General features: G+C 33.3%; 1 protein-coding gene and 1 long non-coding RNA gene across 2 annotated transcripts; one reads left to right on the forward strand and one right to left on the reverse strand.

Moving 5' to 3' along the window:
- The first annotated feature begins 7886 nt into the window (after positions 1–7886).
- LOC125210127 (zingipain-2-like) lies at positions 7887–9297 on the forward strand. Its single transcript, XM_048109704.1, has 2 exons — positions 7887–8202; positions 8720–9297. The coding sequence occupies exons 1-2, from the start codon at positions 7887–7889 to the stop codon at positions 9295–9297; spliced, it is 894 nt and encodes a 297-aa protein (XP_047965661.1).
- A 4443-nt stretch (positions 9298–13740) lies between these two features.
- On the reverse strand, positions 13741–15643 carry LOC125212629. Its single transcript, XR_007174762.1, has 2 exons — positions 14966–15643; positions 13741–14033 (listed from the first exon to the last, which is right to left on the reverse strand). It is a non-coding gene; the product is annotated as an uncharacterized LOC125212629 (long non-coding RNA).
- Positions 15644–15765: the final 122 nt, after the last annotated feature.

Here is a 15765-nt window from a genome sequence, read left to right on the forward strand (position 1 = left end):
TTATTTTAATCTATGTTATGTGGCATAGTAATTTAGTATCTGCCTATTATTAGATGTCTCTATAAATTCAAAATTAGGAGTAATATAGAGATTAGAAACTCTATTGTTAAAAGTCTAAAACGGTTCACATGATTGTTTTGGGATTGTTTTGGGATGGAACATTAGTGTTTATCTGCTTTAAAATTTAGTATTAATTTTAATTATAATTTTAATTTCTCTATGGTATAATTTTAAAATTATTTCCCTATGGTATAAATTTTATTTTTCCAAATACGTTGGTTAATTATAACTTATTGACATATTTAGATTAATTATATGTTTAAGCATCGTCAAATCAGACTCTTGTTATATTCTTTGATTTTTATGGGCATGCTGTCAGCAGTGATTACAAAAACTATTTTCTGGTACTAATGAAGCACCGTATAATCTAAAAATCACCTACACGTGTTTCTGTCTACCGCTTAAATATTTAGGGGAATTTTGTAGTAGTATATAATGCAGTAGTAAGAAATATTTATAAATTTCATTTACACAAAAAAATACAGTAGAATTGATAGTACATAATACCAATTTTAATGTAAAGTTAATAAAGAGGTATATAGATAAAAAATGATTGACGTAAGAGATAACAATTATAATTGATTGAAAACTAGTTTTAGTTGATGGATTATAATGATAATATGATTCAAATGTTACAAAAAGAAGCGTTGGCCCCACAGTACATTACTTTTTTCGTTAATTTCGGGCAGCTGTGATGGCTTTTGCTTATCTCGGAGTATATGATTCACTTTCTAATATTTTTACCTTTTGTATTTCATAAAATTTCTATTTTGTCGATTGCAAACCTAAATCAAATACGCCTGAGGGTAAGCCCATAAAAATAATTCTTATTATATGACTCCTAATAATGGAAACTGTAGGGATGTTATAATGTGGTGATGTTTTGTTTTTAGTTTTTTTTTTTATATGAAATCGCAATATTTTTGAGCCCCATTTACAATTTTATGGAGTATGTACCTTGTGGCTTTGTAAAATATTCGAACAAATTGTGTAAAATTTTGAACATCGTGTTTATCAAATTCACATTACATGACTACAACATGTGATGTCAGAAGTCTTAATTTATTTGGTTCGGATCCAAGAATGGGAAACTTGATTTTCAATCAAACAAAGACAACACAAATCGAAATATCATGATATGTGCATTTTATATCCTCCAATTAGATGGCGATAATACTTTCTTAGTAGTTCATTTTAAAACTAAACACTACAATAAATCCAATTAATAAAGACGCAAATTTTAGGACGCAATTACTTGCATTGTAATTTTTCAAAGAAATGTTAAAATTTGAGACGCGTATTAGAAATGGGTCACTCACCCCTTAAAAGGCCTCATAAGGGGGAGGGTTATCCACACTTATATAGATTAGATTGGATCATCACCAAGTCGATGTGTGATAGAATTTAGAGAATTTAACACGCCTCCTCACGTGTGGGCCGGAAAGGACATCGGTCTTCCATCACGTGGGTAGGCAATGCAAGAGATAAGAGAGAACCATCATCGATGTGGGCCGGAAAGGACATCGGTCTTCCACTCGTGAGGTAGATAAGAAATAAAGAGAAATCCATCATCGACTTGGGTCCGCTCTGATACCATATTAGAAATGGGTCACTCACCCCTTAAAAGGCCTCATAAGGGGGAGGGTTATCCACACTCATAAGGATGATCCAATCTAATCTATATAAGTGTGGATAACCCTCCCTTATGAGGCCTTTTAAGGGGTGAGTGGCTCATTTCTAATAACGCGCGCCTTCAAATGAAGAAGGCATTATCCTAAATCCCTCTCCAGTTACAAAGAATCACTAATCAAAAACTTCAATTAACCCTCTACACAAACTACTCCCACTCCCACTACGATCTAATTAACCCAATTTATCTCTAATTACCCATCAGTTCTCTCCCTTCCTCTACACAACCTCAATGACGCAGCCCTAGCTTTGCCGTCGCATGTCGCCGCCGTTAACGATCGCTCAAGCTGAGCGTAAATCTGATGATGATAGCAGGAGAAGCTCTGGAATCAAACATCACGATGATCGGACCGCTTGTTCTCCAAGCAATTGCTCATTGCATATATCCTAATCGAATCGAAGGTGTACATCCGCGATTTCACATCATCGCTTCACTACATATGCACTTCCAACTTCTCTGATTTCTTCAGGTAAATTTATTGCTAAATTGTTGTTGTTGGTTGCAATGTTAACACTTTTCATTTTAAAATTGTATATTTTGTATTTTTTGCATTATGAAATTATTCTTTTGTGGAGTAGTTAAATTGATTGAACATCAATTGTTTGTCTAAATGACTGAGGTAAAATGCTTATGTTGTAGTACAGTAGATCGTTATGTTCCTTTCATGAAATGCAAAATAAAATTGGATATATGTATCAAATCCTCATCTTCCTTTGTCTTTCCTATACTAATTTACAAAGTGCTTTATATAATTTTTTGATATTCAAATGATGCAGAATTAAAAAGTAAGCATTTTTTATGTGTTGTTGCTAGTATTTTGATCATGTGTGAGATTGTACTTTGACTCGGTATCCATCTCATCAAGCAGAGAAAGTTATCTGATAATGACATACACATACTAGATTCCCGATGGACCTTTCTTGCTTCCTTCTAATGCTACTCATTATGTTGAAGTTGGTTCCTTTGTAATCAATAATAAAGATGAGGTAAATATATATTTGATACAATCATCTTATGTTTGAACTAAATAGGTCACAAACTTCTTACATTAGTTCTCTATTATGTGCACATGCCTCAGCTCTGCAAAAATATATTTCAGTTGCACCATCTTTTTCCATGGGAAACTTGATCATCTATTCCTTATCACTTTCATATGCAATTTTTATTTTCCTGCTATGAGTTTCCCATGCTATTCTCTTGATGCAAAATTTACTGCCTCAGATCCGTACAAGTGCTAGTGGTACAAGAAAAACATACTACTCCAGATCTTCTTCATCTTTGGAAAAATACCCATTGGTTTCATTCTTGAGGTACACTTTTGTTGCTCTTGATTATACATGTTTGAATATGTATACTAGTATCTGTGTATTAAGTACTTCATACTAATCCTTTGATCAATGTGAAGAAATTTAAAGTCTCGTTCCATACAAGAAAAGCATACTACTTCAGATCTTCTTCATTTCTGGAAAATATCCAATGATTTCAGTCTTGAGTTACATTTTGGATCATGATTATACATGTTTGGATATTTATTTAGGCTAAAACAACCTGCATTTTATAGGTTGATTATTTAGAAACTGGGATCACATCTTCGCACGTGCAGATGATGTGCTAGCGCACAACACAATATGACAATGATGGTGATGGAGATTGTTTAGAGGTATGAATTATTTGACATTACATTGATTTTTAATGAACTGTTTAAATATTGTTTTATATATATATGAGTAGTTATTATTAAACATTGAATATGAGAGCTTTGTGGTAAATGGGAACAGATATATTTTTGTTGAGGAAACTCCATCACAATATGGTGGACTAAGCAAAGGAGACTTTGAAGCAGCTGATAGTGTTAATGAGATTATTGTGAAACCTTCAACTCAACACATTGTTGAATTTTCTACCAATCAGGTGAGCATTTTTTTTTCAGTTTAAATAGTTTATTGAAACAAAAGTTCCTAATATAGTACTATATGTTTTATCTGAAATTGCCTTGTGATTTGAAAAATTATATGTTGGCTGAGTTTTTGGAAGCACGGAAGAAAAGTCCGTTGTTGGATGGATGCTTTGGCAAATATATTGGAGTGTTGTTTTTATTTTTTCATGCTATACTTGGTATGTTTCTATTTGCTGCGTGGCGATCTTGTGACCTCTAGATTTCATGTAATTCAAGTGGCTTCTATTTTTCTTCAAAAACTATAGGATCAATTATAGTCATTCATTTAACCATGTTAAGGATTTAACATAGATCAGAAGCACCTTTACACTTTAAACCCTTTGCTTTTCTATATTGTGCTACTTGATCATCCTCTATTTTTGTTTTGTAGTGTAGTTGCTGGTTATATTGAATTAGAAGACAAATAGATTGTTCTAATCTTATTTTAACTGCTACGGCTAAGTACATGGCATTAAGTACATGTAAGAAATTGTAATTTATTATTTTAGCTTTCACTACCAACTAGAACAAAAATGTGAATGAGATAATCTGTTGAGAATTTTTTACTAACTGTTTTTCTCCCTCGTGTTAACAAAAAACTATACACTTGTTGACAACTCATTTTATATTCCTATATACATATAGATAGATAGGATCGCGTTAGGTAATATTAATTTAGGGATATCATCTTAGATTGGAATATCATAGTAGAGTAGTGTTAAAATTAGAATTTAGGGACGCTTTTATGAAAAGTGTCTCTAATTTGTATTTAGGGACACTTTTTAATTAGTGTCTCTAAGTTGATTTTTTAAGGACGCTTTTTAAAAAGCGTCTCAAAATTATTTCACCGACGCTTACATTTTGTGTCCTTATCTTGTTTTGGCACACCACCACTAAGGACACTTTTTAAAGCGTCGGTGATATATTTAACAACATAAATTAGCATCCCTAACTTAATAAAAAAGTGTCCTTGGATGTTATTTTTGTTGTAGCGAAAGTCTTTCTGTTTATGAAAAGAAAACAAATTAATTTAGACACTATGCCTCCATCCCACAAACAATCTATCTATACATAAATCAAGATAGGTGCGATAAAAAGTATTGATAAGAAAACAGCTAAAATAAGTCTCCTTTAGGATAAATTAGTTTTTTGTGAGATAACACAAAACCAAGATTTTTCTTATCTGCTAGTATTTTTCAGCATTCATGTAAATGATGTAAATAATTAGAAAATATTATTGCATCAAATTCAATTGTTATCGTACCAATTCCGTAAAACTTAAAAATTGAAATTCAATAATCTAATTGAGTAGTCGGGTAATGTGTCATTGTATCCTGATACTCCTAGTTAGGATTAACCGACTAGTCAATACTTGCGTGGATCATTAATTGATACATGTTGGATCAAATTGATTATTCAAGTTTTAATGTAAACTGAAATTCATAAATTTGTGTTTTATTAAGTGCTAAAAGGATTTATAGTATGTCTTTGGCTTCGTTTCTGTATGAGTTCATATATATATTTCGTTGATCAACTGAATAATCTTGGATACAATAAATCAATTCGCACATTTTTTTTAAAAATTTTAATTGCTTTTCGATTTTAGTTGTACGCCCACCTATTGTTTGTCTAAAAACCAAACAAGATTTGTTTTGTTACTGTTTGAATTCGTCATAATTTATCACGCAGATCTTAAATTTTGATTATCCATCCAGCTCTTTCGAACAAATTGCTTGGGAAAATTTTGGTTTCTCTTCTAATCGAGAAATGGCGTATATGCATGTGTGAAGTAAATAAAAAATTTTGTTACTTTCATCCAATTATTCGACCATGTTCAGCTCATTTTGCGGAGTACTACTGCGTTTGTGTTGCCAAAACTTAGGCTAATTTTGACTATAATTATTGTGCAGAAATTTCTAGCTAGTAAAAAATTTTGGCCCACAAGAATTTATTGTGTATATTTGGAGTATTAGTCAGTATGCAATAATTAATTCTGAATCTTGAGTTGAGGAAAAAACAAAAAAACATGATGAACCGAAAAACAGTTCCAACTTCATTTCTTCTTCTGAAGATGTACTCTTCTCTTAATTCTTAAAAGTAAAAAATATTAATTACAGTTTTACTTATTAAAAGTGCTGCTAAAATTTAAAATAAAAACATAGTATAGGTAAGTTTTAAAAGAAGGAAAAACGCGTACGTGCTTCAATTATAAAAGTGTTGGTAACGGGATCAACTCAACTACACTGAAACGGTAGGAGGGTTTTGTTATAATTTTCATTTTACAATTTATCAATTTAATGTCATGAGCTCATTTCCTATAATTCGCTCTCGACTATTTGTTCTTAGTCGATAAGCAGTAGTAGGAGTAGTATTTATTTTGCACTAGACCAAGTTAAAATAAATAGAACTTGGCCTAGCCTAATTAAAAGAGCCCGAATATATTCTATTTCCAATTTACTTTATTTCCTAAGATGTAATCTTTGACTTAAAAGTTTTAGTATTTAACTTGTAAATTTGTGAAGTTTGGGAACTTGTTGACAATCATGAAGGTATGGGGCTGCCACCGTCGCCGGAGCCACTGCCGGATTCCGGGCAGAAGTATGCCAACGAGATAAGCTTCCTAATTAATTTTCATTATTATGAGTTTGATGCACTTATGCATATTGACATTTTTGGAACAATTTGTAGTCTAAGTTTTGCTTGTTAGTTTTGGGCAGATTCTAAATCCTATTCTAAATGCAATGACGCTTTGATGTAATAATAAAAATTAGACAGGACATGTATTCCTTTGACTTCTTTTCTTCTTGAGTTTGTTTGTAAAGGTAATTTTGTTTGTGTTGTTTATGAATGTGATCAAATAGCAAAGTATGGCAGCATAGATTTGATATCTTGCTTTTCTTTTTACTTAGCATAATCTCCTCCGTCCATTGCTCTTAACAAATCTTGTGATGATATTTGCATTTAATGCAAAAATATGACATGTTGGTGTGTAAAGGAATTTTAGAAAGATTATATGCACTAAATGCATACTATCCACTTGATCCTCTTATCCATATATATCTTATGAAAATCTTCCCAAGGTTGGAGTTGATTTTGCAGAATAAGATAACCTTTCTTTGATCATGATATTTTTTTTTTCTCAAATAACTTAAGTAATTCCTTTAATATATTCTTTAATAATTCAGGAAAGTGATTCAGGGTATTCTTGATACCCAAAGATGTGTCGGACTTCCTTCCTTTGGATTCTAGCATCCCTATCAATCGGCTTCTTATACTAATAAATTAAACTTTGATTATTTTGTATCTATAGGATTTTCATTTACGTGTACCGTTGAATCCTTGTTTTATAGTTATTCCTTTGAAGATCAGAATTGCATCATGCTTTTATTTAGTCTCGTTAAATACCTTCAAAGTTTCGGGTTGTTACTAAATGACACTACTCGAATTCTATCAATTTCATTTTAATTTTTAGTTTTAAAGTGTGTTGTGCAATGTGCAACGACTTCTTAATTAGTGGAGTAACTTATAAAAATAAAATATTAAATGCAAATAATAAAAATAAAAACCATGGCAAAGACTCCAACCTTTTCTTAAGCTAAAAAAAATTGTTACAATGTTTGATGGAGTACTACAAAATATTAATTTAATACCATAAAAATGAAGGCAATGATTTGCAGAGGGAATTAGATTTCATTTTAATTTTATCACGTGGCTGCCGTCAGCCGTTGAAAATCTGCGATACGACGGCATTCAATTCAATTCCAATTATTCCTATACTATTCCATTGAAAAAAAACTTAATTCATGAGTTTCACATTCAGTTTTCTATATAACTCTCCAAACCATATCTGATATCAATCACCTTAAAAATGTTTCTTCAACTTCTCCCTCTTCTCTTTCTCAACGTCTTAGACCACCCCCAATGTGGGGTCTGCGTTCCGTCTCCCCTGTCTCCTCCTCCGCCATCTCCCACCGCACCTCCACCCCAGTTGCCGTCTGCTCCACCACCCCCGCTGCCGTCTGCTTCTCAAAACATCACACTAGTCAATAGAATCCCTCTAAGAAAACATTTAATCTAGTAATGTCTTCCAATAAAATTTGTTATCATGCAATTCTTTTGTGTATTTTTGCAACATGTTATCATATAACATTATCGTTGTCTTATAGTGAGGAAAGCATGTCTATAAAACATGAAAAATGGATGGCTCAACATGGATTCTCCTATGAGAATGAAAAAGTGAAGCAAACAAGGTTTCAGATATTTAAAGATAACGTGCAGCATATTGAAATGCATAATCAAGAAGGAAATCACACGTACAAGCTTGGGATAAATAAATTTGCAGATCTAACAAGTGAAGAGTTCTTAGCTAAGTATGCAAGAAGTTCCATGCCATCATTCAAGGTACCATTATCAAATCAATCAACTTATGAATACAAAGATATGAAAGATGTACCACCTAGTCTTGACTGGAGAGATCACAATGCCGTCACAGTTGTAGTGGATCAAGGAAGTTGTGGTTAGCTCTTTCACTCTACGACCTCTTTTCTATAGCATCATAGCAATATATTTTAATGCATATTAGGATAATTATGAGAAGTCATGAGTGCATTTGCAAGTTATTTACTGCACTAAAATTTACACTTAGCAAATGTAATTGGCAAAGTTTTCATAGTACGGAGTATTATTTTTTGAATTACATCCTATATATGCGTGTCAACTGTCATGTGTTTGTGTTGGACAAAATTAGCTATTTAGGCTTTGGCTTGCCCTCTTTGATCAATAGGAGTATTTAATATTGTAGATCATTTTTTCCAGTTATGTTGATTTTTTTCCTTTGGGGGAATTTTTCCTTCAATTTCACTCTAATTGATGTGCTAATATTTAAGACTTTTCCATTCTTTTCTTATATATAGCTCATATCCTTACGATGAATTTGCACACATTTAATTATGAACTCAAAATACAAATATTGATGTTCAACAAAATTAATAATCATTTTATAGATGGATATGTCCCATAATTCCCTTGTGCAGGATGTTGTTGGGCATTTGCAGCTGTTGCTGCCATTGAAGGCATTGTAGCTATCCGATCAGGTAGGCTAATTCAATTATCAGAGCAACATATTTTGGACTGCAACTACTACCACGAAGACTGCAATGGCGGAAGAATGGATCATGCTTTCGAATTTGTTTGGAGAAATGGGGGTCTTTCATCTGATATTGATTATCCTTACACTGGAACTCAAGGAGCATGTGCCAATTACAAACCATCATCTCTTTCCTCAGTGATCACTGGATTTAGTTGTATTCCTAATTATAATGAGGCAGCATTGTTAGCAGCAGTAGCTAACCAACCTGTCTCGGTTAATATTGACCTAAAAGTCTTACATTTTTATCAGTCTGGAATTTTGACAGGAGAGTGTGGAAATAATTTAGATCACGTAGTTACAATAGTTGGTTATGGAGTAGAAAATGGAGTTGAGTTTTGGTTGGTCAAGAATTCGTGGGGATCGGAATGGGGAGAGAATGGATATGTAAGAGTGCAAAGAAATGCAGGTGCTAAAGAAGGCATGTGTGGTATTGCAACGTTTGGTTGTTATCCCAATGTCTAATTCTACTACACTTAACCGGTGTGTTAAGATAAATAAGAACGTAGAATTATGTTCTCTATATATTTATGGTGTACTATTGTTTTTTTATATAAATTTATTGTTTTTAAAAAGAATTGTTTTTTGTATCCATTTAATATGTTTTGAATCTTTATTAGTATTATTATTATTATTATTATTCACTCTATGTCCGTCGATAAATGTAATATTTGAGATTGACAATAAATTTGAGTAATATGAAAGTACGGTTGAAAAATTTGTAGATTATAGTTTTATCTTTATATATTGATTTTATAATAAAAGACTATAATATATTGATAGAATGTTAGATGTATTTAATAAGCTTAAATACGGAGTAAGAAAATAAATTAGATAGTAGTAGTAGTTTAAGAATGAATCCTGAGAATGAGAATTAAATTTACAAATATAGGCTTTCTCCAAATTAATGTTCTTGTCCTATATAGCGGCGACTCAAATAGTTAGAATATCCACCATAAATTAAGACCAAACTATACATTCCCCATACATCCAAAGACCTTTTACACATTCATCCAATATAACTATGGTGGCTGCAAACAATGGAGGCACCGAGTTTGCCACCGGGGCCTTTGCGGCCCAAGTGATCTCACAAGGCGTGGTTCATTGTATTCGCCACCACCCTGATCATGGCTGCAGCCGAAGCCACCTACATGTTCGGTCTGTACTCTCTAGATCAAGACATTTCTGGGATACGGCCAGACAACCCTCATCCTCCTCTCCTTCTTCAAGGACCTCATGTCCAACGTCGAGGTCCTCGCGGGGCTAATCAACGAGATGACCGCACCATGGGTCATCCTCTCAACCCTATATTTCTATATACTTTCCCTATCATTATACTACCCAACTAGGGAGGATGAAAATAATTTGCATTCAATTTATGATTTAACATAGTATGATAAACTCAGTAGGAACAATTTGTAATTGTTAAAGTAAAGAAAAGTGAGTTGAAAAAGTTAGTTAAATGAGGATCCCACATTTATACACTTCCTATGTCCGTGATTAAATGTCTCATATTTGACCAGCACGAATTTTAAGAAATTATTTGACTTTATGTAGTAGAGTGGGTAGAAAAGTTAGTGGAATGTGGAACCTACTTTATACTGGTTTTATAAGAAAATGTGAGTGGAATGTGTTAATGGAATGTATTGGCGAACAACCGAAAAAAGAAAAATGGGACATTTAATGGTGAATGGAGGGAGCATTAATTTTATAATAGAACGTGAATGTAAAGAATTTGTGGAAAGTGGAGTCCATTTATCAAAAATAGAAAAAAAAACAAAATGGACATTTTTTCAAGAACGGACTAAAATCACAAAACCGAACAAAATTTCACGAACGGACGGAGTATCATTTATATAGTACATCATAATTTTGATTCCAATAGGTTCACCAAGTTTCTAAGTAGGTGGAATCTTAAGAAGCTTACTTGTAAACTTGCTTGCTATAGATTTGATAGTTGTTTTCACTTGTTTCCCTCTATTTTTATATCTGAAAATCATAAAACTACTCGTAGGGATGTCAATCGGGCTAACCCGTTCGGGTTCGGGCCATCCCACTCGAGTCGTCAGGCTATTTGGGTGCGGGCCATTCGGGTTATGGATTTTTCGGGTCATAAATTTTCAACCCTAACCCTAACCTGCCGGGTTTTGGGCTAACCCATCGGGCTATTCGGGCCTAAAAGCTTTCAAAAAATAATCTCTTGTATCAAATATAAAATTATTTAAATTTTAGATACTTCTTTTCTTCTTAGTTTGGAATGAAATCTTCAAATTTTTATAGTTCTCTTCAATAATACTTGAAAAGAAGCCTTTCATCTCGATCAACTACAACATAAATTAAAGCTTGTATTCGTGTCATTATTATGACATTGTTCGTAACTAATTCTTTATGAAAATAAAAAGTCATATCTTACAAGAATCATTATTAAAATGATAATTATATTGAGATTTTGATGGGTTAGTTCTTAATTTTGTCTTGATTGGCTTTGGTGGTGAGGTGGAACTTAAAAGCTGATATTGTGGGATCGGAGTGGAAAAATGTAAAATGAAAATTGAATAAGACTAATAATTGTGTAGAATGAAGATTGAGGATTCAAATATATAAAAAACTCTTAAAACTTAATATTTTATAATTAAAACTCGCAACCCATCGGGCCGACCCGCAACCGGTTCGGGCCTATCCATTTAACCCGCTAACCCATTCTGGTCAACCCGTTTAGCCCGTTTTATATTCCGGTAATTAAATTACAGCCCTAACCCACTCATTTTACCGGGCTGTTCGGGTCGGCTCACGGGTTTCGGGTTGAATTGACATCCCTAACTACTCATACAATATAATTACAGATGAACATGATAAATAATTTTCTGGTGTTATTTATCGTTTTTTGTGATAATGGGTATTATTTCTCAATAAGATTAATATATGAAATTGATGATCTCCTATATGGCATGACAATATGCTAGCTAGTAGTTTTATCTTATATACCAAAATAAGCGCATATTGAATTGAAAACTTACATTTTAAAATTAAAATAAGTAGGGATATTATATGCGTATATGTCATAAATATAATGTCATACTTGCAATAATGCACAATTTTATAAAAATATAGATTGGATACATACAACTAGACACAACTAATTTGCAAGTTTAACTTTTTCTGTAAAATTATAAGTATTGTAGTTTATATTATCTTTAAAGAGAAAAGATAAATTAATAAAAATTGTATATACAAATTACCCTTTACTTTGGTTCTATTTTTTAGGATATAATTTTATGACTAATTTATCCTTATTTAATGCTGGATATTTTTAACTCTATTAGTTTAGTAAAGTATCATTGATTTAGAGTATGAATTATTTATGGTAATACTAATTAACACACTACATAATTAAAGTACTATATTTAATTGTAGAATAATTACTAGTACTATATAATTTAATAAAGTACCGTATATTTTTTAGAAGAAATTTATATATGATCTTTTTATACTTTAGTATCTAGCTCTTTTGTCAATTGTGTTATTTTTTCATAACTTGTTTGATTATTTTTTTTGTTAATTTTTATTTCAAATTATCATACGATATAAATCATCAATGATGTGACAGTAAAATAATTTAATATATGAAAAAAATAAATTTAAATAATAAAGCATTTCTATATTTGATATGTGGACTACATGAGAAAATATTATAGCAATAATGATTTGACATTTCTTGCAATATCTTTTGATTTTTGTGTTATTTTCCTTTAATACTATTTTTCCTCAACTTATTCTCTTTTTCATTATATATCCAAAAGCAGATGCATGAATATTTTTTATTTTAATTTACTTTTAGTGATGAGTATTTTTATATTAAGGAAATATTAATTATTTTTTCTTTCTTAATTAACATGAAGGGTGTTTATAGTAGTAGAAATTAAGTACATATAGAAGTAGTTGCATTTGTATTTATAATTTTTAGAATTTTTCAATCATAAAATAGTTCGATGCAAATTAAAATTATTAAAATTATTTTTTAAATATCATGTCAATTATAATTTCATTACATGATTTTTTATTCCAGATGTAGAGAATACAATGAAATCAACTTAATGATAATTAAATTTTTTTCATGGTTTTGAGTCAAAATATTAAATATACAAAAAAAAAATCGATTAAATGGTCATCAGTTAGATGACAATACTAACAAATTAAGTAAATATACGTGTGGTTGTTTTATAATTTACAATTTTAAAATTTACTAATAAGAGCATTAAAATTGTTGGATATAAATGACTGTTATTTGTTAATATTCATCTTTTTACTATTTTATATTCATTTCATAATTTTCGAGTAAAGATATACAATACTCAAAGAAATCGATGGAATGATATTTAATTAGTTGGATGGTAATACTAAATAATTAAGTATATTACAAGTTATTTTTATAATTTTTATGTAATTTTTACTACGCGATGAAATAGTTTGTTTTGAATAACTATTATTATTTTGGTTTATTTTTTATTAGTTGGATTGTTATACTAAATTTAAAAATAATAATATTTAATTAATTGGATAACAATACTAAAAATTTAAATACATTACGTGACTTTTTCTAATGACTACTAACATTTTATATGTCAATTTATTCATTAGATTTTATTGAATAAGGTATACGTATTTGAGTGAGAAAATAGAAGAAATTTAATATTCTTCAAATACTTGCCCAATATTTATAAAAATGCATGGTGAATGTGACGCCCCGGAAATTTCGATCCTTTCTTTCGAGATAAATCGGATTTATTAGCTTAATTAATTTCTTTTAGAAGATGTGTAATCGTACTTTCCTCGTTGTATTCGACTTTGGAGTAATTTAAGTATGTTTCGTGGAAGGAATAAAGTGCAAGGAAATTTTGTGTTCAAGGATAAAAGTAAAGCTATGCTTTTATTAGATAAATAATTGAAGAAAAAGTTGTACAAGAATGTTGGAGATACATTTATTCACATAGTGCTTACATAAGTGAAAGTGACAATACACTCTTATATTACAACTCTCCTCTAGAGACTCTAATTACATGAAAATGGAAAGTATGACTATGGCTCCCAAACCAACATTTGGATCTTTCCAAGAAGAGGATCATGAGGATCTTGAGGAAGATCATCTCTTCCTCTCTCTCGACTTCTACACCACCTTGATAGCCAAGCTACACCAAAGAAACCTACAAAGAAATAGCCACCAAAGAGGTTAGAAAAATTCCAATAAAAGAGCAAGGATTTTGGCTTTCACCAATAAGGTATAAGTGATGATCAAGACATCACATTGCTGCCATGGAATCGAAAAATATGCCCAAGAACCGAGACATCCCCAATTCTCCACATAGAGCAATAGAGACAATAGTAGACAAGGGATGAAGTCATCATCTAGGCCTAAAAGGGAGTAAACAAGACCCCTCCTTACACCAAGAACAAGGCTGAAAATACAGCCAAGGATGTCATCCAAAAATTGCATCAATTTGGCAAGAATCTCACAATCATCAAGCTCGAAAGAGAAAGAGCTAGCAACCCCAAAATAGGAGCCTTTGCCTCCAAGATTCCAATCACAAACATCCAAGCAAAGTGGCTATATAAACCACCCAACGCCACTTCTCTCCCATACCTCTCAAGCACCCCAAAGTTTGAATTTTGTAAGAAGTATCGAAGGAGAGGCGGTGGCAGAGAGAAGGAAGTGGCAGCCAAGATTCAAGGATTCACCAAGTGAGGTAATTTCCTCAACACCCTCTTGCATCATGTAGAGTTACCAACACTTAGCCAAGAATTTAGATCAATAGTGTTGCACAATAGCTTGAGCAAGTCATGAGAACTTAGATTCTTAGAAGCTCAATAGAATATTCACGGCCGTAGCAAGTATAGAATATCATGCTTAAAGCTCAAAAGCTTAGAATAGAAACAACACATAACTTGGAGCAGAACTAAGCCATAGCAAGATCACAAAAGTAAGGACACTTTTCGGTGAAGTGTCGAGATTTAGGATTTCTTTTAAAAAGGGAACCTTCTCCAAACTCAATCACACTCCCAATTCCTCAACATAGCTACTGCCTCAGGGAAGTTAATTACTTAATAGAACAAGTAAAAGGGGTCAAGAGGAGAAGACTTGGCTTAGGCGGAGGGGCTGCCGGGCGACGGCGAGTGTCGACGGAGCCGAAGAACTTCCGCGGAGAAGCTGCGGATCACGGCGGCAGCAGAGGCAAGGCTGCCGGGCGACGGAAGAGCGTCGACAGGGTCCGAGGACCTCTGCGGAGCAGCTGCAAGCCGCGGCTGAGAGAGGGAGGAGAAGGCGACGCCTCCCCACGCCCCCTCTCGTCGGAAAGCTGCGCTGCAAGGCGGCGGCAGCGGCAAATGACGGAGAACGGCGGTGAAGAAGGGAGCCGCTCGCGTAACGAAGTGGCGAACGGCGCGAGGGCGGGCGCTGGCGGGACTCCGAAATCCCGGCGAGCCAGGCGGGGCGCGGTTTCGCCGGAGGAAAGGAGACGCGGTGCGAACTCGAGGGAGAAGGCGGAGCCGGTGTAACCCGGCGACGCGGAGAGGCGGTGATTCGTCGGAATGGCAGCGATTTCCGCCGGAGAAAAAAAAAGGGGGCGCCGCCTCTGTTTTTAATTTAGGAATTTGTTTTGGAAATTAAGGGAAGAAGGAGAGAGCTCCGGCGACACCGAGGATGGCGATCGCCGGAGAGGTCGCGAGGAAGAGACGGGGGCGGCTGAGTTCCGCCGAGAGAAGAAGGGAGAGAAGGAGGCACCGGCCTTTCTTCTCCACGCCGATTTTTCCCCCAATCTGATTTTGAGAAGTGTGGGAGAGAAAGAGAGAGTTGACCGATGGGTGAGGGAGTATAATGTGGGCTGCCCCATTTCTAATTTTTGGCAATTGGGCCAATTTTATTTTAAATGATTGTTGGGC

The sequence above is a fragment of the Salvia hispanica genome, chromosome 3 (assembly GCF_023119035.1).
Source record: "Salvia hispanica cultivar TCC Black 2014 chromosome 3, UniMelb_Shisp_WGS_1.0, whole genome shotgun sequence".
Classification (NCBI taxonomy): Eukaryota; Viridiplantae; Streptophyta; class Magnoliopsida; order Lamiales; family Lamiaceae; genus Salvia; species Salvia hispanica.